The sequence below is a fragment of the Actinia tenebrosa genome, unplaced genomic scaffold (assembly GCF_029948245.1).
Source record: "Actinia tenebrosa isolate PJP-AT-01 unplaced genomic scaffold, QUT_ActTen_1.0 PGA_scaffold3__52_contigs__length_22856419, whole genome shotgun sequence".
Lineage (NCBI taxonomy): Eukaryota > Metazoa > Cnidaria > Anthozoa > Actiniaria > Actiniidae > Actinia > Actinia tenebrosa.
The window spans coordinates 19531174-19557781 of record NW_028292580.1 but is presented as its reverse complement, the minus strand read 5'-3'; the positions used below and the strand labels follow the sequence as shown (position 1 = coordinate 19557781).

Here is a 26608-nt window from a genome sequence, read left to right as displayed (position 1 = left end):
AACAGAACTTGACATGGATAGAGAGGAAAGTCGTGGAGCAATAAGTTTAGCCGATGATGGTGAGGGCGATGAAAGAGCCACGATGAGCAGCATTAAAAAGTCAACTTATCATGAAGAAAAAGCAGAAAAGGAAGAAGAAGAAATTGGGACGGAATTTGATATTATAAGCGCCTCAAGTATTCATTCGGATGATATTCATAGTTCTCGGAAAAAGGTTCGCCAAAATGAAACCAAATTTGAAAAGCCCAAGAACGAGGATGATAGTGACAATTCGTGTGATGATAGCAATATTGAATTTGATGATGATGATAATAACTGTGGCGTCCCTGATGATGCTGTCAAATCAAAGAAACCTGGCAACATTCTGATTGTTTCAAAAACGGCACAGAACATAGTGAAAGATGTTGCTGTATCAGGAAGGAATGCGGACAAGGAAGAAGAAGAAGATGATGGTGATCAAGTTCCAGATTATGAAACGGCACAGAACATAGTGAAAGATGTTGCTGTATCAGGAAGGTATGCGGACACGAAAGAAGAAGATGATGGTGATGAAGTTCCAGATTATGAAACGGCACAGAACATAGTGAAAGATGTTGCTGTATCAGGAAGGTATGTGGACACGAAAGAAGAAGAAGATGATGGTGATGAAGTTCCAGATTATGAAACGGCACAGAACATAGTGAAAGATGTTGCTGTATCAGGAAGGTATGTGGACACGAAAGAAGAAGAAGATGATGGTGATGAAGTTCCAGATTATGAAACGGCACAGAACATAGTGAAAGATGTTGCTGTATCAGGAAGGTATGTGGACACGAAAGAAGAAGAAGATGACGGTGATGAAGTTCCAGATTATGAAACGGCACAGAACATAGTGAAAGATGTTGCTGTATCAGGAAGGTATGTGGACACGAAAGAAGAAGAAGATGATGGTGATGAAGTTCCAGATTATGAAACAAATACCTCTGAATATGTATTGCAGAATAAATCCATTATGAGTTCAACCGAAAAGCCAAGCTGTAGTGAGGATATGAAAGAATACCGAAACTGTGATCAACAAACACCAAAAGCGATAGCTGAGTGCCCCAAGATTTGCCTTACAAGTGATGGAACAATCAAGTATGGACAAAACTTTACATCCAATAAAACACCCGTGCCAACTCCAAGGAAAAAGAAGAAAACCACGACTGCTACTTTGATTTCAAGAGAAAAGGAGATCGATGATGATGACACCGTTGTTTCGAATGAGGAACTGAAACAAAGGTATAATGATTTATTATCTGAAATTTCGTATGAAAAAAAATCGCACCTTCGACCTTGCGACGATTTTGCAAACGGCGTGAAAAAAGAAATGGTAGTCGTGACAGAAGTAAGGTCGTCGAAATTTGAAAAAGAACATGATGATCAAGATGATTATGACGATGATGACTTTGGAAAAAAAGGTTTGATTGATGGTCGTAAAGATGAATACAAAAGTGAGCAAAGTTGCCCTGAAGGCAATGTTACCCTACACACTAAAAACGAAAATGAACATGCTCCGAAAGAAAAGATTGGCAAAACTTGCCTAAAGCCTGAAGAGGCCATGCCTTCCGAAGAAACGTCCGTAGAAGCACCAAGGAGCGAGTATGGTCAAATTGGATGCGACCACTTTAGAAATGTTGAAACCCAGCAAGTTCTACATGAAAATAAATCACAAACGCAACTAGAAGAAAATAAATACAGAGAAGGAGAAAATATTGACCTTTATGATACCGAAAACTACTTGTTGCCACAGGACATACAAGCATTCAGTCCACCATTTTGCTCCACTCCATATTCTGAACGCGTTACTATCCCAGTCACTCCTGAAATTCAAGTGCCTTTTGAAGAGGACAAAAATGTCTGTGAGACGTTTTCCATCGTTGGTCACACTGAACGAAATGATCATTATGAAATAGCTAAAGGGAAAGAAAGTGGCCGGGAGAATAAAGAAGAAGCAGAAAATAATTATGAAAGGAAAAAGGACATTAAATTCAATCCTTTTTCCAAAGAAGGTGGCTACGACATGGGAAAGCTTATGGAAGACGATGGAGTCTTTTATGGACGTAAAAAGGACGATGTTGGGTATGAGGATAATGAGTCAATATATGCTACAAGTATTGTCACTGAAGACTTTGGAAATCCGTCATGGTGTAAACGAAACATTGGCGCAAAGTCACCAGAATATGAAGAGTTGTATGTGGTCCTAAGAGGCATTGCTTCTTCTGTTCGTCCCTTTTCTCATGTTCCTGTTAGCAGGGACATAAGAAATGGTGGGACAAGTCATTACAATGTCGAAAGGCCGGATGATGTAGTTGCTTCTTTTAGGCACATTGATGACACCGTGAAGAGGAGAGAAGAAAGAAGCATTGGCGATAAGAAAAATAACGATGTTCCAACTTGGGGAACACAACAACCATCTCACAAAAGACAAAGCTACAGAACGGGAGCTCTGAGACACCAAAGTCCTTCTGTGCAAATATCAAGAGGAGTAAGCTTAGATAAAACATGTGGTACACAATCCTATGATAATGATCTCTTGAAGCCCTCCTGCACAAATTCAGACCAAACAAGTCACAGATGGCCCGAAAGTACGGAGAGTCATTTCCCTAGTAAACCATCACGAAGGAATAGTGCATTTGTGCCATTTGAATCCTCAGTAAGAGGAAGAGTTGATTATCATAAAAAGCGTGGTTCTCCTAAAGAAAAGAGGCGGAACGAATCGACAGAAGAATTGAACAAAGATTTAAATCGTTCTGGAAAAATGAAGTATACAAGCGATAGTAGTTCGTTTCAGAGGAAAAACGACAAATTTCATTGTGAAGACTGCTCACCGACTGAAGATGCACGGTGTGCATCAGGAAGAGCATTAGACGATAGGAAAACAATTTTTGCAATGACCGGACAACTTAACTATAATACTGAACCAAGGATTGAAAAGTGTTTTGACCAAGTACAGCATTCAACACCAAAAAGTAGTGAGATCAATTTACCTGGATTTCCTGGTTCTCAGATTGGCACCTTGCACGTGATCACTTTCCCCCTGTCACGTGGTCCTGGGATTTCTGTAGAAAGGGGTGACAACAGAAGCACCTCGGGGATCTATGTGAGGGAGATAATTGAAGGTGGTGACGCGCACCATGATGGACGACTTCGTCCTGGAGACAGGTTGCTGACTGTCAACGGGTATAACTTAAGTATTGCATCACTTTCGCAGGCTAAATCTGTCCTGCGCAAACTCAAGCAAGCGCATTCGGAATCTTTCGCCACCATTCGCTTCATCCGTGAATCTGATGATATATCTGTTGAAGATATCGATTCATCTCTTGATCAAAGTGTTACTTTACCATTTTCCCCCAATGAAACAACTCATATGGAAAGCAATACATTTGGGAAACAAGAACAGGACTCGAGTTATTTGAAAGAAGAGTTGATCCTACCCAACCCACTGATGGCATCTACTCCAATTGATGTTACAACTAGTAGCAGAGCCAGAGAAAGTGGAGTTTATACTAGTTATAACAATGAGACTTCGTCTGGTAACTTTCATGATCTTCACAATGGGTTACTCATGCTGGCTCCGAACACCAAAGTACACTTAAGCCAACTGGAATCGTCCCTCTCATTTCTTGGACTTAATCTTTCTTCGCATCAAAAAAATCTTTTGCGAAGTCAGCTGGAAGTTGATTCTGATGGTTATGTTGTTTACGAAGAATTTGCCACAGCTGCACGGGATATTTATTCCCTTGATTTATCGGTAAGGGAACCTTTGGTTTATCCAGATTTAGAGATGAAGCCTCTTCCAGACATCGTCCCTCGACCATCTATTAACAGCGTCTTAGCGACGCGCAGAGAATTTGACCAGCTGGTTTCCGAAAAAAATCAAATCAAAGAAGAAATTCAAGAGATTAAGAAGAGGTTGAGCAAAAAGGCTAAAATGTTGCGCAACATGGAGGATGAACTTACTGAAGTGAGGAACGACCTAAAACAAGTCCAGAATCGAAAGATGATACTCTTGAATAAGGAAAGAGATTTGGAAGAGGCAAAAGCAAGAACATCATCAAAAATACAAGATTATACAAAAGACGTTTCATCTTTAGAAAAGGACATCATATCCTTAAAGGCATCAAACGTGGTCCCAATTACATCGCAGTTGGTGTCAAAGTGTGCTTCAGTCAACAAACAGATACAAAACTTGGTGACACGAGTGAGGAGTGTTCAGAAGAGCAACAGGATTTATCACAATACCACACAGAAGCTAATGGCATTTGCTCATAAAGTGCACAAAATACATCAGGAAAGAGGCGCATCCTCTGTAGACCATACCTATCAGACAGTTGATCAAATCCCTGTTTCAAAATCAAGGGGGGTCAAAAACAGACATAGGAAAGTTGATAATCAAAATGAATTATTGTCAAGGGAGGCCAGCAGAGTTATCAGTACGGTACAGGGGATCCTATCCCATGAGCCTTTGCCTTTTGGGTGGGAGGAAGCCTACACTGAAAAGGGATCTAAGTTCTATATTGATCACATGTCTGGGGTTACTACATGGCAATTACCTACATCAATCAGTTAAAATCATTTGCTTCTTAATGTTTAAGGTGGTGTAGTGCAAATGCACTCGCCTCTCAACTCTGGGGTCTCGGATAAGATTTCTGGATTCAACATCTTATGTGAGTAGAGCTTGTTGGTTTTCTCCTCTGATTCGAAGGTTTTCTTTGCGTTCTCCGGTCATCCTATCCCTCCACAAAGCTAAACAAGCTAAATTCTGATTCAATTAGCATCAAAGACCCAAACATATAGTAAGTTACGAATTTGCAACGTCCCCTGGGATTGGTTAGGCGGGGTTGGGGAAAGGTCATTGTTTTCTATTGTTCTACACATGTGCGCCCTCTAATAGGACCACATCTTGCAAATTCGTGAAGGACGACCCAGAAACAACACTATTCTTATGTATAATACATACACACATAATATACAGTATTTAAGATATTTATTAATCAAGTTTGGATGCACCAGAAAGTACTGTAATGTGTACATAAGGGCGAAAATGGTATACTCTAATGCACTGTTCTAATCTATACATAACATGAATTCTATTAACGATATACTCCTAACATCCCATAGCCTAGTGGATTATCATACAAGCAGCGCATTCTTTGGGCTCTCATTTTTAAACTACTTTTCTAAAAATTTTCAAGGGGAGTTTGGAGTTTGTAGTAGAATATTGCAATGAGCTTACAGCAAAAAGTAAGGAGACACTGGCAGAATTTTTGCCAAGGACGAGGACATATTTTTACGTGAAGGTAGGGTGACTCTGATTATGTAATGTTTTTGCAAACACATAGAATCCAAAAATAATAGTTGGCTTTGTTATACATAATTTCTACTGCAACTTTTCTTCAAAAAAGAAAAAAAAACTGATTGCAAAAGATTTTTGTGTGCAGGGGAAGGTGAACTACATTCACAATTTGTAAAAACTTACTCTGCAAAACAAGCTTCAAAAGAATTTTCAAGTGTAATATAGCCTTAACAAGTAACAGCACTTTATAGCCTAGAGTTACTCTAACTTCATGCATAGTGGTACCAAGAATAGTCATCCCATTAACCCATCAAACAAAAGTTAGCAGTCAATGTCTGATAGCAGAAGGAGGTATAAAGGAAAAAACAACAACAATGCTGTCCTTTTATGCCAACATACTAACGGCTATTTCTTGGGTTAAATGAATGGCGATCTAAATAACTGCAAACTTTAACCCAGAGATTTCAACCGGTTGTTGGGAATTGTTTCTTTTTGCTGCAATCAATTAAAATGAAGGAATCTTCTAAACTAAAAGTTTATGCAAAGGAAATCATGTCAAAATGGCAAAAGTGAATGCAAACGGGGAAAATAATATTCAAAATGTCATCATGTTGCTATTTAAATTGCTCTCAATGGTTCTGAGATTAGGTTGACCTTGATAAAAATAATGTATCAAGTGAATTTAGATAAGGACTATCTAGATGATTTGCATTCGGTTTTGTTGTTAGCTAGGCTAAGGTCAAACGTCGAACTTCACATGTACCGAACCTAATTGAAACAATGGATAACAAGGCGCTCTTCTTTGATGTGAATAGGTTTGGCTCATGCTAATTTCGACGTTTGACCTGAGCCTAAGATTATGTAATTTAATTGATGGTGGCAAAACAAAAAACAAAAAAAAAAAAAAACAATTTCACAACAAGCCAATGAAATGTCTGATTATCACTGTTGTATAATTATATTAAATGCCAAGCAGAATTAGAATTAGCTAGAAAAATAATATTTTAAAGTACGAAAAGTTTAAATTGCTTAGTAGGTTCATTGGCCAGAAAGTTGTGACAATGAGCACTTTCTATAGAAACCCAAAAAATTTTCCAGGAAAAAGTCGTAATTTAGTAGTCCTTGTTTTTATAAATAACCTGCATAGTGGTACAAAAGGGTTGGGGAGGAGACAAGCTCTCTTTCAGGCCCCTTTTGGCAATTTCTAATTCCTTTATACTGCTATGCAGGCTATGGAATGACCCAGCGATACTGACCATGTTGGTAATTTGATTGTCAGGTAGATTGACCCATCACTCAGAGTCTCTGTAATACATGTATTTTTTTCTGCTTTTGTCTTCATATTCTATTTATCTTAACATTTTCATCCTTAATACTAAGTCTTGAACCAGTGTTCTTTCAACTTCCATTCTGACTTCAAAGTTTAGAGTAAGTAATTGTGGTTTTTGATCAGAAGATAGTTTAGCTGTGGGATTTAGAATGTTGGATGAGCCATTGCAGTGTAATGTCTGTAAAGGAAGAGAGCTACGTCAGTAAATTGAGTATAACTATACAACACTTTCATAATGTCAGCATCACATCAGTATAAAGATCTAAAATCTGAGTATTCGTGGCCTTCATGGACGGCGTAATGCCTTACAGGTTGCAACCCAATTGATAAGGCCTCCAAGATCAAATTAAAATTTTGAAGTTGATTTTTGTCAATGAGTGTGTACTCTAATACAATAGCTCACCTATGTTGTCCTTTTCTTTGCATGAGATAGAATAACAGCATATTTCTCTGTCTTGTATTGATGTTAATTTCCTGAAGAAGTGAAAATATGTTTAAATTTAAAGAAAGCGAACCCTAAGGGAAATTTTAGGTGTACATTATAAGATACTTACAGTCTTTCTACTAATTCCCGTTCATCCAGAGCATTAGGAAGATCCTTTTTATTTCCAAGTACTAAAATCTTTAAATAAATTCAGTTTGTTAGTATAAAGAAGTAGAAACGAATAACTGACAATGTCATTCACTTGAGTATCATCTCTTTGTCTACCAGCTACTCCAAAAAGGATTGAGATAGGAAAACCTATAATATGAGAATACTCGGATGCCCCCCAACCCTCCCCCCCCCCTAAAAACTAAAATTTTGAGGGACTACCTCATGTCAGGGCTAACTCACAGATCATTGGAATTGAGCATGTTAGGTTTGCCAGGGTTTGTGCTGAGGTAACCACTTAAAATTCAAGGACTATTCAAGGAGTGTGTTCAGCTAACTATGCCATGGTGGTTGCATATGGCCAACTTTCCGATTTTTCTGACTAGATCTATTTCAGAACCATGCAAGTAATAATCAAAACAAAAATTCAAGGAGTTTCGATAAAATCGTAAAATTCGAGAGCTTTTCAAGTGCCCTTGAAAAGGTGAATTTATATTCAAGGATATTTCAAGGAGTTTAAGGAGTAGCATGAACCTTGTTTGCAGAGAATCAGAGAACCCATAGAAAAACTCTCAAATCAAAAGAGAGAGGGGAAAGACACCCCAGAGGTTTAGAGAACAGTGCACTACCACTACAACACCACCCTTGATTTCCAAATTGATTCTGTGTATACATACTGGGATTCCTGATAGCTGTGGTTTTTCTAGAAGATTGTGCAGTTCATTCTTTGATGCTTCTAACTTCTCATGGTCAGCAGCATCAACCATATAACTGTTTAAAAAAACATATTAATACCATATATAAATAAAATGCCAACCATAGGAATATAATATGCAATTTCTTAAGGGGATTTGTGGGGTTGAAGAGCGGCCTAAACATGATTTGAGACAACTCTGAGAAATATATTTTTGCCAATACCCCTCACACTAGTTGCAAATCCAAAACGATCTTAAGGGGGTAGCCGTTACCTGGAAAAGCATCACATAACATCCTTTTTAGAGTTTTGTTATTCTTATTATTTAAAATCTCAACTGCAAATGGGCTAGCCACCCATTCCACCCTCCAGAATCAGCCTTTGTGTGCACATTAAAAAATAGCATTCACGGGAACTTTAATCTCAGAATATTTTCTAGTGCAGAACTATGCTGCTGTAACCTTCTTGGTTCCTTAGCAGTTATGATATTCAGCCCTCCAACTCAAACCTTGAATCCTCCCTTTATTAAAGAGCTAAAAGCTTCAAAAAATAGATGTCATTATTTAAAAGAAAAAAAGCTAGACTTACACAATACAATTGACTCCTCTACAATAACGTTCCCACATGCTTCTGAAGCGAGGCTGGCCCCCAATGTCCCAAACCTGTAATGATGTAAAAATGATAATTAAGTAAAGTTGAAACTGTTTATATTACCATTGTTTTCAGTGCTTCCGGCTGAGGGAGAGAAAGATCAAATGACGTATCTTTTCCCATTCATGAGAGATCGAAAGTAGTCTACTGCCAGTTAACCTGTTGTGCATTTCATGAAGCAATGAAAACAGTGGTAAGTGCTCAGGGATTGATAAAGATCGGTCCTTTAACAGAGAAATAAATTAGTCCAAAAACCCTCTTTGGGACTGCTAAATAGAGGTCCATCACTTGAGGTTCTATTGTATTTGACAATTTTGAAAACGACAATGAAAGTATTATGCCTTGATTATAGAAAGAGAAAGAGATCTCATAAGAGACAAAGTGACAGCTAGCTTGAAAATAGATGCAATATTAATTCATGATCAAAATCAAAGTCCTTTAGTTAATCAGAAAGAGAATTTATTTCGCTCTTATTTTTGTATTTAATTTAAAATTTATTTTCAATAATCTGATAACTTTCGTCTAAATTGCCCAAACGAGTAAGTAATGAGAGAGCTGGAAATAATAATAATAATAATAAAAAGAATTGTAATTGAAAAATAAAACGAAAACTATATATCAGTGAGAGTTCTGCTCATGTTGTAAGTTATGGAAAATCAATTGGCACAATACCAAAGAGGAATGAAAATAATGAGAGAATGAAAGCTTTGATTCAAACAACTGCACCTGTAGTGTAGATGAGTAATATATAGCATTGAACCAATAGAGTTAAGATCATAAAATGTCCCATCAATATTTTTAATAAGCTTATTTCTTAATATATTATTGCACATGCAATATACATTTGAGCGATCATTATAAAGTGAGCTTACCTTTATCGTAACGTTCCCTTTGGAGACCTTTCTCATATTAAACCCAACTGTAGGAATCATATCTTCACTGAATTGGCCAGACTATGAACAAAAAAATATCAAAAAAATTGGTCTTTTGAAGTTTTGCATGATGATGATCAAATCAAAGTCGAAAATGGAAGATTTCCAACAAAACTCACCGCAATAACGTTGACAAAAGTAGTCTTTCCAGAATATTGCAAACCCACGAGGGTTAGTTCCATCTCCTCCTTCCAGAAGAGGCTTTTAAACCAGTCTAAAATGCTGCGAAAAAAGGATAACATGATGAAAAACCTTTGATATTTTATTTCCACCTCAGAAGATAGTCAGTCTCCTGTCTCTATTGTCATGTGACAAACCCCACTTCTTGGCTACCAGGCCAGGGGTCCTTACGGTGCTATAAAACAAAAAAATCATTAAATCCCATAATAAATCCTAACACGCTTGTTCATGACTTTAAGCTTTATTGATCGACCCCAAAAGCAAAAAGCATTAAAATTTCGTTAATTTTTTAGTTTTTCATTAAAATACATAATGTTAACTCCGAGGGGATAAATAGTAGTAGGTACGTGTTTTATGGGTACGTAAATCATATACATCAAACCATTTAAAATACATTATTGAATCTAATTCTACCATGCTAATTTATGACTATAAGCTTTATTAACAAGTACAAAAGCAAAAAACATAAGAATGTTATTAATTTGATTATAATAGATTAGGTAAATTCCAAGGGGATAAATAGGAGAGGTACGTTTTATAGTGGTACGTGAAACTTTATACTCGAGAAAGGCCTTACGTCATTTCAAGTGAATTTATATTCATACAATAAACCGCTGGACATGAATTTGTATTTTTTTTCCCAATTGTTTTCATTTTTGAGGTAAAAATCGTTAAAGTATCGTCTTTCCTTTTGAATTTTTTCGTTGGTAATATCGCATTTGAATCAAAATAACAGCGTATGTAGGTTCTAGTTTCATTGTTTCTACCATCGGTGCCTTTTAATGGACGCTGTGGATTTTCTTCGAGGAGAGGTTGATCGTTTGACCAACGAGCTTCAACTTGCTTCACAAGAGAAGATACAAGCAGCAGAATATGGACTCGCAGTGTTGGAAGAAAAACATAAACTACAGGAACAATTTGACGACTTAGAAAACTCTAATGAGGCTATAAAGCAGGAATTAGAGTGTCTAAAGGAGGTGAGTGGACATCATCTTTAATGTTTACGTAGAGAGACCATTGTAGGTCTCCACTTCACTATAAGATAATCATCTCAAAATTATTTTGTCGTTTATAAGCAATCAATAAATCAAAAATATGAGTTATAGAAAAATGAGTTAAGTTTATTTTTCAATGCTTTTATGAGTATTTTCTTATTGCTTGAAGATGCTTCAAGAAAGGGTTTATCAAAATACGAGTCAAAAATACGAGTCATTTTATAAAATTACAAGACTTTTTATTATATGTCATTCATAATAATCGTAAAGCTTACTAGTACTGCCACGTTGCGTTTTCCATATTTTCCTAAGGTTTAGTTTGTCTTGAATGAAATGAATTCTATATTTATTAAGTCATCATAGGAATTTATAAGATATTAAGTTTTGAATTTTTTTAATTGCAATATTTTTATTGTGATTACTATTCTGGTTTAGCAATCGAATTATGAATTATTTATCAAACGTGTAAATTTATCTCTTTGTTATTCTTGTTGTCTAAGATATTCTCTTTGTAGCTAAACATTTTGATAACAGTTACAAACAATGTTGGGTTTTTCTCCAAGTTTGCTTGAGTGTCCACAGAACAATGGCTTCAAGTTGAGGTTGGAGTTGATAAAATGCAGTGAATTTATGAACACAATGTCCAACCTTGATTTAGAGCCATCGTTTAATGTCACTCAAGTGAATTTGGGAAAGGTCTATTCTGCATTTGCTTTTGTCTTTGTGGTTTTCTAACTTGTATAATTACAAAAATTGACTTATCAAGTCAAAAGTAATCCACCCAAAAAGACTTCCACTTGGAGGGAGGGGGGGGGGGGGGCTTGGAGGGAGGGGGGGGGGGGGGGGGCACATGATTAATGACACAGCATCAATAAACCAAACCATAAACTTTATGTTAAGATGGTTATAATGATTAAACTCATCTGCAATGATGAAAATACTGTAGTGTCTTAATGCCACTCTAAAGGAAGTGCTATATCCTGGCGGCAAGGATGTAACCATGTCACCAGCCACGGTCCACCACCTGACACCTGTCACACTGACACTAGTTAATGAAAAACTTATATATATATTGTATATATATATACTTACCTCTATACTTACCACTTGAGAGGAGGGAGGGGACAATAAACTTGTGCAACCAAGAAAGACAAGTACAAACGAGCAAGCAATATGCCATTAGCAGGAAATGAGCACATGACTGTTACCAGATAGCAAAAGATTTCAGTCTTCCTTTATATTTAAATATATTTTGCTAAATTACTAATGTAATATCCAACACCTTTTTCAAAATACTGTAGTTTTTTCCTTATAAGATACTTTCATTTTCAAGATACAAAGCAATTTCAAGTTTGTTTGCCATTCGGCAAAGCCTTACCCAAGGGAACTTTAGCTGAATTGATTTGTTAGTGAAGTAATCATTAGATAAATGTTTGTTGCAAATGGCCTATTGCATGCGATGCCAACATAAGCCAAACGTTTTGCCCGGCAAGCATATTCAGGGGTCCTAGAAACAGCAGCAAGACTGATGGCCAGCTAGCCTTGAGTTTGACCTTGCCTTAATTATATTTAGCTCCATATAGCATTGCTAACAAACATGTTGCCCTCATACCATCATACTCTAATGATGGCTGCATTGGGCATATTTACAACAATGAACCTGACTCTTTGTTACATCTCTATGAATACTTGATTGAATTAAAAAGATTTATTCATTTGTTAAAGGCTCATGAACAACTTAAACTTGAACAACAAAAACGAAGTAAGTTTGGAGACGACCGTGAAGAAAGCCTGGTCAAAGAAAGCGAGTCCAGAGAAGCTAGTTTCCTTCACAAGATACGGGATCTTGAAAATGAATTACGACAAGCAAAAAAGTCTGAGAAGGAGGCTCTTCAGGAGAGTGACAAACAGACAACTCAAATCAGTAACCTGTTAAAGGAAGCAGAGCTAGCCAACCAAGCCAAGAAAGAATTATTCAATGAGATAAGGCAGCTGAAGTATAGGGAATCTAAGCATCTACAGGAGTATGGAGAACTGGAAGAGGAAAATATTAACCTCCAAAAACAGGTACATTAGAATTTAAAAAAATTTCTGATAGTATTCACTCAAAATAATTACTTACTATGGTTTTTGCATATTCTGCAAACTCAGACATTTCAACAGCTCATAGTGAAATTTAATTTTTACTGTCACCAGTCGAGAACATAAAAGGTACCGAAAGATTATTTTTGATTGACGGCAAAAAACTACCGCATTTGCAGAATATCCAAAACTGCAGTAAATGGAACAGTTGTGGACAAAAATATTACTCACTCTCCTCCCCCAATGCAGGTGGAAAAAGGAGCAGAGGTTTAAAGATAGGAGTGAGTAAATAGGACTTTTGTGCTTTTGGGTGATAAGTTGCTTCACTTCAAGGAATACCATACAAGGGTTGATAAAAAAGATACAGCTGATGAGAATGCACCACATTGGAAAAAGACTGTGTAGGATATATGGGAAGGAAAATGCAGGGGAATGGATAGAAGGGATTTGGTTAGGATTTATCAATCTTGGTCCTTAAACTTGCGCGACTGATAATACGGCGTCCAAACCATGTCTTGCTGGTGCCAATCAATATCACAGAAGCCCTTGACACAAGTGAAGTGCATCCTGGGAAGTCAGTTCTGTGTTAAGCTAATCCCTGCATCCCTTAGGCATCCACCCTGTGAATTTAAAGAAGAGCAGATGATGGGGAAGGATGGGATGGTGGTGGGCAAGCTATATGTCAGTAACTGTATGAAATGATTTCAAAAATTATCATCATTTTGCTGATTAAATCCATTCACTTTTCTTCAGTACTCTACACTTAAGATATCCTTGGTGGAGTTTGAAGCCCTGAAAGTTGAAAATAAAAGTTTGTCAGATGAGATAGATGCCATTCAGCTACAGCTTCAAATGGCATGTGAAAGAAGAGACCAGATACAAAAGCAACTGAACGAGGCATTAGAATCCCTTAAAGAACAACGTGAAAGAAATACTGTATTGCAAAAAGAACTACAGGAGAGCCGCCAGACACCTTCCTTTAGTAGTTGGGAGATTGAGAGTTCTGTCGTTGCGCAGATCAATGAAGAAAACGAAAAGAAAAAGGATGGCAATGATTCTGGCAGTGAAGAACCAACATCACCTTTAAGCCCTGCTCCTGCTCTGGTTGAGGATCTTATGAAGGAGCTACAGCTTTCTGAGAAGAAAGGATACGAAGAAGAATTATCAAGACTCACTATCGAATTAGAAAAGAAGAATCTTGACGCTGCCAGGCTTAAAGAAGAGTATGACGCCCTTGCAACAATCCGAGAAGCCAAGCTTCTGTGTGATACCTTAGATGATGAGTTTGATGAAAGCGAGTTGAATATTTCTCTAGAGAACTGTGTGAAGATCAACAATCAGCTCAAGGAACTTGAAGAAATGAAGAAAATTCTTAAGCGTTACCAAACCAAGGATGGCAAATACCAGGCGCAAATGAGGGATTTGAAGAACGAGGTTGACAGTCTACGAACCAAGCTTGCTGCTGCCCAGACCAAAGCAGACGAGGCAGTTTTCCTCACAAACAAGACAAAGGAGTTGGAAGAACAGAATATGAACTTTAAAAATAATTTGGCCGAGTCTGAGGAAATCATTAAAGGTTTACAGGATGATGTGAAGTCAATGAGTGACCTTGCGGGGGAGGCCCAGGGGAGTTTGAATTGCACCCAAGACGAGCTGAGATATGTCAGTAGTGATTTAGCTAAGCTGTATAAACATGTGTGTTCGGCTAATGGGGAAACGCCCAGTAAATTGATCATGCAAGGGGACAAGGTTCAAGAAAAGAAAGACCCAAATGCGTCTGGGGAGGAAAAATTACTTGAATCCTCAGTGGCTTCATCATCTCCATCTCCTATGAACCAAAATGGTGTTCCCGAAGAACGCCAGTCACCAATGGGCAGTGAAAACCCTAACGATTCAGAAGAACGTGCGGATCCAATGTCTTGTTATCGTCTGATTAGCACCGTTAGGGATCAAGTGAAGTTTCTCAAACGTGCCGTTGAGAAATCAGTCGAAGTGTCACGTCAACGCGCACTCGAATACCGCACAGTCGTAACTGACGATCATGTGCCTTCACCTGGTGAATATGATGACTCACTAAGACAGCAAATCATTAAACTCCAAGGTCTCCTTGCAACCAAACGTGAGCAAATTACTACCTTAAGGACAGTGCTCAAGGCCAATAAGTCAACTTATGAGGTCGCGCTGGCAAATCTCAAGAGCCGGTATGAAAATGACAAAGCTGTTCAATCTGAGTCTTACTCACAGTTGAAGAGGAATCTCAAGGCCCTAAAGGCAGAAGCGGCAACATTTGCGTCGTTACGAAGTATGTTTGCAAATCGTTGTGAGGAATATGTGGTACAAATGGATGAGTTGCAGAGGAAGTTCTCAGCTGCCGAGGAAGAGAAAAAGACATTGAATCAGCTACTTAAGCAAGCAATTCATCAAAAGATTGCGCTTACGCAAAGACTTGAAGAGTTTGAAATTGCACGGGAAAGGTTACGTGCATACACAAGGAAGAAATCTAAGGCTGCTAAGGCCAGGCCATCCACAAGGGTTTGACAAAATTAAGGAAAAAAATATTATATATTATAGCTTTCATAAGAGAGGTTTTATGACACAAATTATATTTTAAATCAATAGTAACTGTATTTTTTAGAATCCAATCTTGAAAAATGATAAAATATGGCCATTTCTCTTTTAAATCAGTTTAATTTCTGAATATTTTGGAATATTGAAGTGGGATGAAGTTAAAACTTGCCATTAATATTCATTGTGCTGTGTTGCGCATTGCTAGGAAAAAGAGCTTGGAGTCGAATGAAATGTCTCCTTCATTTCCAATCACTCTACCAAGCTCACCCTCCCCTACAGTATGTACAGGTGGCATGCTGGTATGGTAGTTATGGATGACAGTTAAATAAAGGACTTCATATTTGTGTCCTTCATCTCACCCCATCCCTTTTTCCAGTTACCTTACAAGTGGCATCTAGAGATTGCATACAAGGAAAGCCATAGGGAGGTTAGGCATGATACACAAGGCTTTTGATGAGTTTGTAGCCCTCTTTTGTAGACATAATTTATAAAATAAGCCATATTGATGACTTGAAACTCCAGTGTATGTTGGCTTAGCCTTGAAAATGAGTTACTTGTTTTGTTATTTTAATTCCTGCTTTTGTTTACCGACATGACAGAAGTGAAGCTAAGCATGCATGGATATGCTGGACTATTCAAAGTCGTCAATAAACCATAATATCTATAACAACTAAAGTTAAATTCCACCAACATACTTATATATTGTATTATACTTTTTAACTTTATAAGGTGACATAATATATTGTAATTGAATTAATATTACTTTAATTTAACAAAAATGTGGAGAAAATTCCACCTAGATTAAATTTTGTAAACAACAATCAGGTCTCAGCTAGTGGCTTAAAATAATGGTAACACTATGTTGTTAAGCAAGCAAGTGTTAAATTAAAAACAGTTGACATTTGCACCTTTGTTTTCTTTATGTGTCTTTTAGAGGAAAAATTACCAGCATCATGATAGCCTGCGTTGGATCCAGAATTTTTTTCCTAAAGAAAATTCCAGATGCAATGCAGACTAGCCTCATGACAACTTCTGAAAGGAAGTAGGGTTCTTTGCAAAAGTAGCCTGTATTGTGCACAGACATTGCTGGTTGGGGGAAGGAACTTTTATTTTGTACAGGGACGTCTAGAGCTGTGCCCTGAAGTTTTACTGGTCTTCCAGAATGGTAAGAAAAATTAATGATTCTTTGTGCTAACTTCAATACTAATTCTTACAATAGGACATTTGCATGATAGCGTCATTGACCTCTACTACCAGACTCCTTTAGCATTAGCACCAAATGTCTTACTATTGTCATGAGGGAATACAAATTTAAATAAGAAAGAAAATTTGAACAGCATTATGGTAGTGGGAGTCAAATGATGTCATCTTGCAAACGTCCTATTCCAATCATGTAATTTTTTCATGTACTATTAGTATGTGTAATAGGACTCCATGCTGTCCAATGAAGAAATAATTGGACGAGGAAAATTCAGAGGACTGACAAAATTGGATGAGGCTGTAGGCCGAGTCCAATTTGGCAGTCAGAGGAATTTTTCGAGTTCTAATTATTTCTTAATTTGGGAGCATGAAATCCCATTACCTATTAATTATATAGCTGCCTAATTAATCCCATATCAACAAGACCTGTCCAATTAAGAAAATAATTGGACAGTTACCTATATGGGATTAATGAGAAGTTGTATAATTATATAAGTAATTGATTCCATTGCTTGTACTCTTAGAGAGAAAACATCTATTCTGAGGATCTACACAGTTTAAGGTGAATCGTTTTTTGAACATTTCTTTATTTTTCTTCTCTGCTGTTTTTGCTCAGAATTTTTCATAGGTTAAACAATTCCTTTCTTCTACCAAATTAATTGTGATCAAATTACTATTTGCATAGTGATGCACTTTCATATCTTCTATCATAGTACTTTTTCCTGGTGATGCACTATAGTACTTCCTGTTTCTTTATATTCACTGTAGTTATTGGTTTTGGAGAGACTTGCCAACAGTCCTCACTTACTTTGTCCAGTGTATGGTGTTACTATTGGATCCTGTCTCTTAAATATTTGCATTTGATCTCTGTAGGTAACATCAGTTAGAGAGTTTACAAGTGTGAATGTAAAAACTACCAAGAATTGTGGAAATCCTGCCTTGGTAATCAGACTTTCAGTTCCTGTGGAAAGGTGAGAACATTAAGCATTCACAGATTGAGGAGACAATGGGGTCCAGTTGGCATTGCAGTGCATTGTGGGACTGTTTTAGGGGACAAAATAGACATGTCTTGGAGCTATGTCTCCTTTATAGTCCCAAAATGCACTGCAATGTCAACTCGACCCCTTCACAGTTCCTGGTGCCATCTTGAAAGGTAACTGTGCCTGTGCATCGAAGATATTATGGCAATGTCCTTAACAGCTTGGACGATTGTTCACATGTGTCTATCATTTCAAGGTCAACACCATCCTCACTTCAATGCACAGGCATGGGTACCTTTGCCCTTGACAAAATTACAATTTTAGAGATTGTGTATAAACATTTTCTCACTATCTCACTTTTCATTGGCAGAGACCTCTCAGCCAATCCCTGATATCGTGTGAACTCAACATGATAATTGTGTTATCTGTAGGTTTTCCTGCAGATATACATTTACTGTATGTTAAGTTCACTCGAGATCACAATGGAAATTGAAATATATTTGCTATTTTTTTTAAAGCAGAATGAAATCTTCATTGTTAGTTTAAGAAATGTATAATAAAACAATCATTGAATTCAGTTTTTTCCCCATGATATTGTAAATTATCAGGACATCGACTGTTTTATTTGCCTCAGCCTTGGCTTTGGCAGATAACACAGCCTAATTATTGGTCTTGATAATTTACAATATCATGCCCAATCTCATCCAATAATGGTTTAGTATTTGATATCTGATCATTGCCATGGTAACTGTGATGAATGGTGTTTCACTTTTGTTATGTGGACGTGATAAGTTATAAATTTCTATTTATTTCTTCCTTTTTTAGCCCTTCAAACTAGATTCTTTCAGAAAGGTGGAGGTCTTCACGAACAAGTATGTTGGTGATGTTCAAAGTCTTTAAAATCAGTGACACGAAGACATGAGGGATATTCTACATAAGTGACCGTCCATAAGGACGAAGGGTGAAGGGAGGGGAGGGGGTGGGGTGATATGGATTTTGAGTTTTGAAGATCCATTTTTTGTGGTAGACCCCTTTACAAACGTAATATTATGTGTGCCCCCTTCCTCAAAATTTCAGAGAAATTTATCAAAAAGTTTAGCTACCTCCTCAATTTTGTGCTGTGTTTGTTGGCGTTTTTCATAAGGCAGCCATGTTGCTTTGAACAATAGATTCTCTCATTCAAGTACTTTATGTTAAACAAAGGTTTTTGTTCTTCTGAGAATAAACATGGCTGTCACATGAGTAAGACCCATGTTGATCAGAGGATGGCTATTCTGTGTTATATCACATACTAAATGCCCAGAAGGTATTACGACTGTCTGCATTAGATGTGTTAGACACATGGGGTATATTGTTAATATATGTTGCATATATGTTAGATGCATGAGGTATGTGCACTATGCACTCTACATGTATTAGATACGCTGCGCACACCAGGTGTGTTAGATGTACAGGGTATATTATGTTAGTATATGATGCACAGTGTATTTGTTATGTTAGATGCGCAGGGTACAGTGAGTATTGAATACCCCATGCACTCTACATGTATTAGATACACTGTGCACACCAGGTGTGTTAGATGTACAGGGTATATTATGTTAGTATATGATGCACAATTATGTATTTGATATGTTAGATGCGCAGGGTACAGTGAGTAGAGTGCAAACAATTAATCCGTGAAACACTAATTACTAAATAGTACAAAATAGTGCTAATTAAACAATAGAAAACAATAGAATTTGCATGAAATTGTGCTATTTAGTATTTCTAAAGTTTCACGGTTATATTGTTTAGACTCTATTAAATACCCTGTGCACACTACATGTATTAGATACACTGCGCACACCAGGTGTGTTAGATGCAAAGGATATATTGTTAGTATATGATGCATGGTGTATTTGTATGTTAGATGCGCAGGGTACAGTGAGTATTAAATACCCCGTGCACTCTACGTGTATTAGATACACTGCGCAAACCAGGTGTGTTAGATACACAGGGCATATTGTTAGTATATGATGCACGGTGTATTCACTGTTAGATGCGCAGGGTACAGTGAGTATTGAATACCCCGTGCACTCTACGTGTATTAGATATACTGCGCACACCAGGTGTGTTAGATGCACAGGGTATGTTGTTAGTATATGATGCACGGTGTATTCAATATGTTAGATGCGCAGGGTACAGTGAGTATTGAATACCCCGTGCACTCTACGTGTATTAGATATACTGCGCAAACCAGGTGTGTTAGATGCACAGGGTATATTGTTAGTATATGATGCACAGTGTATTCAATATGTTAGATGGCAGGGTACAGTGAGTATTGAATACCCCGTGCACTCTACGTGTATTAGATACACTGCGCACACCAGGTGTGTTAGATGCATAGGGTATATTGTTAGTATATGATGCACGGTGTATTCAATATGTTAGATGCGCAGGGTACAGTGAGTATTGAATACCCTGTGCACTCTACATGTATTAGATACACTGAGCACACCCGGTGTGTTAGATGCAAAGGGTATATTGTTAGTATATGATGCACAATTATGTATTTGATATGTTAGATGCGCAGGGTACATAAATATATGTTCATTATTTGATAGGCATAGCTGAACAGCACTCGTCGCTCGAGTATAATGTATTTACTCTTAATGCGCAGAAAGTTTTGTATGTTTTTTTTGTATGTGAAGTATGATAATTTAGTGTCCTTTTACTTGTACGAGGTTGCGCACATATAAAGCTGTTCGAGATTGACGACATTGTTTAAGCTAACGACAGCGCGCGATAGTACTGCTTGGTCACGACACGGTCACGGTACAACTTATACGTAAATGATTTGCTCTAGATACATCGTGTGCACTGTCCATTTACATGTTGTGCCCAATGCTTGTGTAGTTGGCTAGATGCATCGTGTACAGTTAGTGTGTGACGCGCGCTTCACGGTGCACATGCATTACATTGATGCGCAATATTTTCTTCAATATAATTTCTATAATAAAAAGTAAACCCGTATTTACCCGATTATACGCTGGCATAACCGAGTACGGTAACGAATAGGATTAAAAAAATGCCATCGCATTTTATATCAATTTAATAAAGTTGTATTTTCACTGTATAAATTTCGTCTGTTGGTTGGTATTTGATGTTAGAGCAGGCCCATTGCAATGCCTGGATATCTGGGAGGGGGGAGGGAGGGGGGAGGGAGGGGGGAAGGCAAATGTCGCATGTCATTTTGCGAGTGTATATGACTTTTTGTGTGGTTCAAATTGACTTTTATAAAGTCTGGACTTGGGACCTGACTCCACCCTGCCCCAGAGTGATTTTGCTTGGCCCCTGAAACAAGATTGGATAATAAGAGACTAACAGTCCAAGTAAAACAAAAGAAAACAATGGAATTAGTGTATACTATGTATGCTCACTATTTTTTCACGGCTCAAGTGAAATCCCACTATTATAGTGAGTGATAACTTTTACAGAAATTTTGAACAAAGGGATTTATTTAGCACAAAATAGCAATGCTCAAAAAGCATTCCTTTTATCTCGGGTCTTGAATAATAGGCGTCTTGCAGGATGATTTTTTCATTGTTCAATAGTCCAATAAGAAAAAAGCTATTGGTAAGCAAATTTAGATTCGTTGAGCACTGAACTGTATCTTGAGAAAGTTTTATTGTGTTGTCCTCCATGTTGATGATATGATTGAGCAAAGAAACGACGATGGAACACGAAATAAGTCAAGAATCTGGCTGGATTCAACACCTAGATGCTCAGTACGTTCAGTTTACAAAACAACTACAGGTTTGTCACTTTCCAATCAAACTAATTAGGTGTATTTCGGTATTTGTTTAAGATATTGTATAACATACACAACTGCTTATCCCTAGCTAGGGAGGGGGGAGTTCGGAAGATTTTTGTTGCCACATCAAAAGGTTAACTCTAGCGCAATAAAAACCACGTGATCCTCTAATTAACCTTATCCCCGGCACCATTTACGGGATACCTGTGGTTACATTGAGGTGACTTTGGGGTCCCTGTGGTAAAATAATCATTTGGTCTAAATAAGAAAATTGACTTCTTATAAAGCTTTAAGAAACATATAGTTAAAAATAGCAATCTTTTGTAAAACGAATAATCCATAACGTCCAATCCCATATTAAGCTGTTTAACTTGTTTTTTTTGACATTTTCGTGTAAGGAATTCCAGTATAACAGGGTTTTCTAAGCCTGGTATAAAAAAAAAAAAAAAATTTGAAATCGCTTCCCGCGCTATCACCAACCTCCTAAAACGCTTAAAAAAGTAAAGTTAAAAATATAAAAATCCTTTCAAAAGCAAAGAAATCCATAATATCCAATCCCATATTAAACTGTTAAATTGTTTTTGGACATTTGCAAGCAGTAGAATTCCAGTATAACAGGTTTTCGTTAGCCCGGAGAAACGAATTGGAAATCGCTACCCGTGCAATCACCAACCTCCAGAAACGCTTTAAAAAAGTAAAATTGAAAATATAAAAATTCTTTCAAAAGCGAAGAAATCCATAATGTCCAGTCCCATATTAAATTCCCATATTAAATTCCAGTATAACAGGTTTTTGTTAGCCCGGTATTTAAGCAACGAATTGGAAATTGCTACCCGTGCAATCACCAACCTCCAAAAACGTTTTAAAAAAGTAAAGTAAAAATATAAAAATCCTTTCAAAAGCGAAGAAATCCATAATGTTCAGTCCCATATTAAACTGTTTAACTTGTTTTTGGACATTTGCAAGCAGGAGAATTCCAGTATAACAGATTTTTGTAAGCCCGGTATTCAAGAAACAATTTGGAAATCGCTACCCGTGCAATCACCAACCTCCAGAAACGCTTTAAAAAAGTAAAATTGAAAATATAAAAATCCTTTCAAAAGCGACGAATCCATAATGTTTGATCCCATATGAAACTTGTTTTTGGATATTTTTGTTCAGGAGAATTCCAGGTTTTTGCAAGCCCGGTATATAAAAAAATATTGAAATTTCATTGCGCAAATCGAACAACCTGACGGATATGTATCCAAAACGCTTTTAAAAAATATAGTTAAGAATAGAAATCTTTTGAAAAACAAATTATCCTTAATATTCAATCTATATGAATTGCATTATTTTATTAATTTATTTAAGGATTGCCTTTCGTTTGTCCGGCTTGGTATAAGTTGATCTTTTTTAAGAAAAATAAATTCTAATAAAGCCTTACTATAGATTTAGTTATCATTTTTGGAAACGATTCACAGGTTCGAATGCATCTTCGATTTCACTGAAATAATATCTTAAGCAAAAAACACAAACATAAAATATAAAAACTTTTTTTGCCACTGAAAATTCAGATTTCTGGTCTTATGAACCTGTATTATTTTACCACAGGGATCCCAAAATCCAACCATCGTCAAACAACGCTTTATAGGAGAAAAACTAAAAACGTCTTTCAAAAAACACTAGGTGCTTTAGAAACTGCTTTCTTAGCTTTAAATCTTGGCACAAAAAAAATTGGATTTTTCGCAATTTTTTATAGAGAACAAGGCTCTTGAAGTTGCGACCCCTAAAATCGCGTTTTTTCGAAAATCCCAAATTTTCGTCAATTTAAAAAACCGCTTTTTATAAACAAAATATACACTAAAAGAAAGCTGAGGATGAGGGCTTTATGTTTCTGAAACTATTTTTTCCGATTATTTAAAAGCGATGGCGTAATGAGGGAAGGAAATTTCTGGTCTGCGGTCAACTAGTCAGCGGTATACTGTTTTTACACTTTTGCATATTTTTGTATGTTTTTGCCTTTCGTGTTCAACAAAAATTTCGTGAATAACACCTTCAATAATGCTCTAAATAACTGCATTTACAAAAGTTTGGAAAAGTTTTGAGAACGTTGAAAATGGAAAGGCGAAAACATTTCAGTCTGGGTTGCCTGTGGTTTCATTATTTTACCACAGGGATCCCAAACTCCATTGATCGCCAGAAAACGCTTCATAGAAGAAAAAATAAAAATTTCTCTCAAAAAGCGCAAGATGAATTAGAAACTTCTTTATTAGCTTTAAATGTTGGCACAAAGATATTTGGACTTTTCGCATTAATTCAAAAGAATGTCAAAGGTCTCAAATTTTGGTGAGATTATAAATATTTGTAGAAAAATATACACAAAAGAAAGATAAGGATGAGGGCTTTACTTTTCTAGAATTATTTTTTCCGATCATATGAAAGCAATGGTGTTATGAGTGAAAGAATTTTCTGGTCTGCGTTCACCCTGTCAGCGGTCTACTGTTTTTAAACTTTTGCATACTTTGGTATGTTTTATCTTTTCTTTTTCAATAAAGATTACATTAATAATACATCTCACTTTGCGCTAAATAACCGCATTCACAAAACGCAAGTTTATGTAACTTAAAAAAGAATGAATGAAAGAATGCCTTCCGCAAAAATATAAGGAGTTTGTTTTAAGAAGTATTAAATATCCTGTTACTTTAAAACTGAAGTGCTTTTTAAGACATATTTTTAAATAAACCTTGCATTTTTAAACAATTTATTAATTGCTATCTACATTCATTGTCCATAGAGACAAAGATATGACACTCAAGGGAATGGTCATTCTAAAATCTTTAAAGACAAAAGGTGTTTTTGTATAAAGCACGATTTTTAAGAGTACACTTTTCTTTTTCATGCAGATTTTTCATTCTCAAGGGATTCGTAGACATCCAACAAGCTTGTTCTGTTCCGCCATTTTGAAAAACAACAAGAAGAAGCCATCAAAGTGTTCCAAAATGTCAAGAAACCAGCCGTAATAAAGATCCTAGACGTCTAAAACTAAAGGTAATGCGAAACTGAAACTTTGTCTAACTATTAGGTTTAGAAAAACGAATAAAAATAGTCGAAATTCGTTGATTTTTGAGTATGTTTTTGCTCGTCAATGCTGAAGTAAGATTATTAAACTGCGCAATGGCTTCTTTGGTTTTTAATTATACTGATTTTGTACCGGCGGCCAATCTTTAGAACTGTTTAGAATGTTGTTGTATTTATATATAGTTGTACCTAGCAGTACCTCGTCAATAACCCGCAGAAAAAAACACACTTCTTGGCAAGTTATTTACCCTCAAATTCGTCCCTCCCTTATATCTAATTCCTACATTCATATATAGAATACATTTATCACCTTCCATCATTAAATTTGAAGCCGAGTCTTAAATTACGTACATTAATATCCATTCTCGTACCCAAAACCTTCTCAGCTTTCTAACGAAAAATCGAAGAGAAGGGTTTGGTAAGAGAAGGATTACTGCCCACAAGATTATAAGTTTTCCTTTCTATTTTTTCTTTCTAAATTGATTTCTTTATACAAGTTTATATAATTCTTATTCATTTATTTAATTAATCTACCTTTTTTTAAACTAGATTACCGAATCATGGAAGCCAGCAAAGCAAAGAATCAAAAATGGAACAAGAGAGTCGCGATATTCAATCGACGTGCTTCAGGTCATACAAAATATTACGTTAAAAAAATTCCATTTATTTTTTGGCAAAAGATTAATATTTTGAATTAAAGTTGACGTGTTTTACATGTATTCGTTTTAACGATGTATAATAAATGAGTTTCAAAATATTTTACCGTTTGCTTATTTCGTGGTACACCCCTTTTCAAATTTTCGTTTTTTTTCCCGCCAAAAAACTTAGAAAATTTTCAGGCTCCTTGTCACGTGATCTGATCTATGGTTCAAAGCTTTTTCCCGCCCAAAAACTTAGGATTTTTTTAGCATGTTCATCATTTGCAACCTTAGTTGTACTTTGCTCACTGCACCACACCCACTTGCACCCCTTGGTCGCTTTAGCACCTTTACCCTTTGGCTAGCTTAGCACCTCTACCCCACCCATCTAATCCCCTTAAGCACCTTCGGCTAACTTAGCACCTTTACCCTTTGGTTAGCTTATCACCTAGACCCCACCCATCTAATCCCCTTTCTTTATTCTGCTAATTACCCCATTGTTTCGTTCAGACAATAAACAAGACATTAATTATGCATCAGAATTTTTAATCGGTAATTAATGCAAGCCATTACAAAGCCCTATGACTTAAGGTACATCAGTCCCATCACTTTCAACAAATAAACTGACAGTATACAACACAAGTGCACCGGCTAATGGACAAGAGGCAAGTTGAAGGTAAGGGTTCAAATCCAGGTAAGGTCTAGGTTCTCAGATGAAAAATTGGACAAGCAAAAAGACAGCCACCCACAAGCAAGGAACAAGGCAAGTCTGGTATGCATCAGCAAGGTAAGAAAGAATGGCTCGAAAAAAAAAACAAAAAAAAAAACAGAAATTGGCTTTAAAAGAAAAAAAATTCAAATTGGCTTAAAAAAATAAAAAAAATTCAAATTGGCAAGAAAAAAAATGAAAAAAAATAAAAAAAAGTAAAAAATCCCCATAAATTTTGAAAAAATATATACTAAGTCTTTTTGTGATTTTTTTTGCCCCTAGGGTAATTAGACGAAGGTCCCTGAGATCAAAAGTTCAAACCTACCCTCCCCTTAAGAAAAAATGGCCCTCAACAAAGTGTTAAGGACCACCCTTAAGGGTTTGCATAGGATGAACTGATGACCTCAGGGACAGAGCTTTTGATTAGGATTCTCAAGACGAAGGTGTTGCTTGATTAAAAGACTGGTACTGAAAACTAAAATGAGGCATAAAACTGGTTTTATGCCTCGTATACAGTATTAATTGGGCCCAGTTAGACTTGGAACTTTTCATCTACTTTATCTAATCAGATTGAAAGCCGCCTTTAACTGATTAGAGGGTAGCTTGCGTGGAGCTTTATGAAACTCGAAAAGACCCAATTCTGGATGACTGATTTTAGATACCTCCCAACATTTAATATTTGATCAATGAAAAGTTCCATGTCTACACTGAGCCTTACCAGTACTTGTAACAGAATTGACTTAGACAGGATTGCAGCAAACCATGGTGTATGGCAAGGTATAGTGCAGTGTGTTATAGTATGGTTTTAAGATGAAATCAGAGTGAATCTATCCTGGCACCTCAAGACTGTACCATGGTTTACTCAATCCTATACGATCTATTCTGCA

General features: G+C 36.6%; 2 protein-coding genes and 1 long non-coding RNA gene across 3 annotated transcripts; 2 read left to right on the top strand and 1 right to left on the bottom strand.

Moving 5' to 3' along the window:
- Positions 1-4991: 4991 nt before the first annotated feature.
- Positions 4992-9832, bottom strand: LOC116301416 (ADP-ribosylation factor-like protein 8B-A). Its single transcript, XM_031710467.2, has 7 exons — positions 9636-9832; positions 9457-9537; positions 8522-8595; positions 7917-8010; positions 7202-7269; positions 7051-7121; positions 4992-6825 (listed from the first exon to the last, which is right to left on the bottom strand). The coding sequence occupies exons 1-7, from the start codon at positions 9756-9758 to the stop codon at positions 6779-6781; spliced, it is 558 nt and encodes a 185-aa protein (XP_031566327.1). The 5' UTR covers positions 9759-9832; the 3' UTR covers positions 4992-6778.
- A 489-nt stretch (positions 9833-10321) lies between these two features.
- Positions 10322-16245, top strand: LOC116301413 (protein bicaudal D homolog 2). Its single transcript, XM_031710465.2, has 3 exons — positions 10322-10673; positions 12417-12758; positions 13527-16245. Exons 1-3 carry the CDS (start codon positions 10479-10481, stop codon positions 15309-15311), a joined length of 2322 nt encoding a protein of 773 aa, XP_031566325.1. The 5' UTR covers positions 10322-10478; the 3' UTR covers positions 15312-16245.
- Positions 16246-16762: 517 nt separating this feature from the next.
- LOC116301414 (uncharacterized) lies at positions 16763-20626 on the top strand. The gene is made up of 3 exons (XR_004197728.2): positions 16763-17103; positions 17415-17512; positions 18347-20626. It is a non-coding gene; the product is annotated as an uncharacterized LOC116301414 (long non-coding RNA).
- Positions 20627-26608: the final 5982 nt, after the last annotated feature.

Bases quoted from the DNA above. Each gene is read 5' to 3' on its own strand.
- LOC116301413 (XM_031710465.2), top strand. From the start codon at position 10,479: ATGGACGCTGTGGATTTTCTTCGAGGAGAGGTTGATCGTTTGACCAAC. The intron at 10,674-12,416 runs GTGAGTGGACAT...CATTTGTTAAAG, and splicing joins AATTAGAGTGTCTAAAGGAG to GCTCATGAACAACTTAAACT. The intron at 12,759-13,526 runs GTACATTAGAAT...ACTTTTCTTCAG, and splicing joins ATATTAACCTCCAAAAACAG to TACTCTACACTTAAGATATC.
- LOC116301416 (XM_031710467.2), bottom strand. From the start codon at position 9,758: ATGTTATCCTTTTTTCGCAGCATTTTAGACTGGTTTAAAAGCCTCTTC. The intron at 7,270-7,916 runs GTATGTATACAC...ATTTATTTAAAG, and splicing joins CACAGCTATCAGGAATCCCA to ATTTTAGTACTTGGAAATAA. The intron at 7,122-7,201 runs GTAAGTATCTTA...TCACTTCTTCAG, and splicing joins CGGGAATTAGTAGAAAGACT to GAAATTAACATCAATACAAG.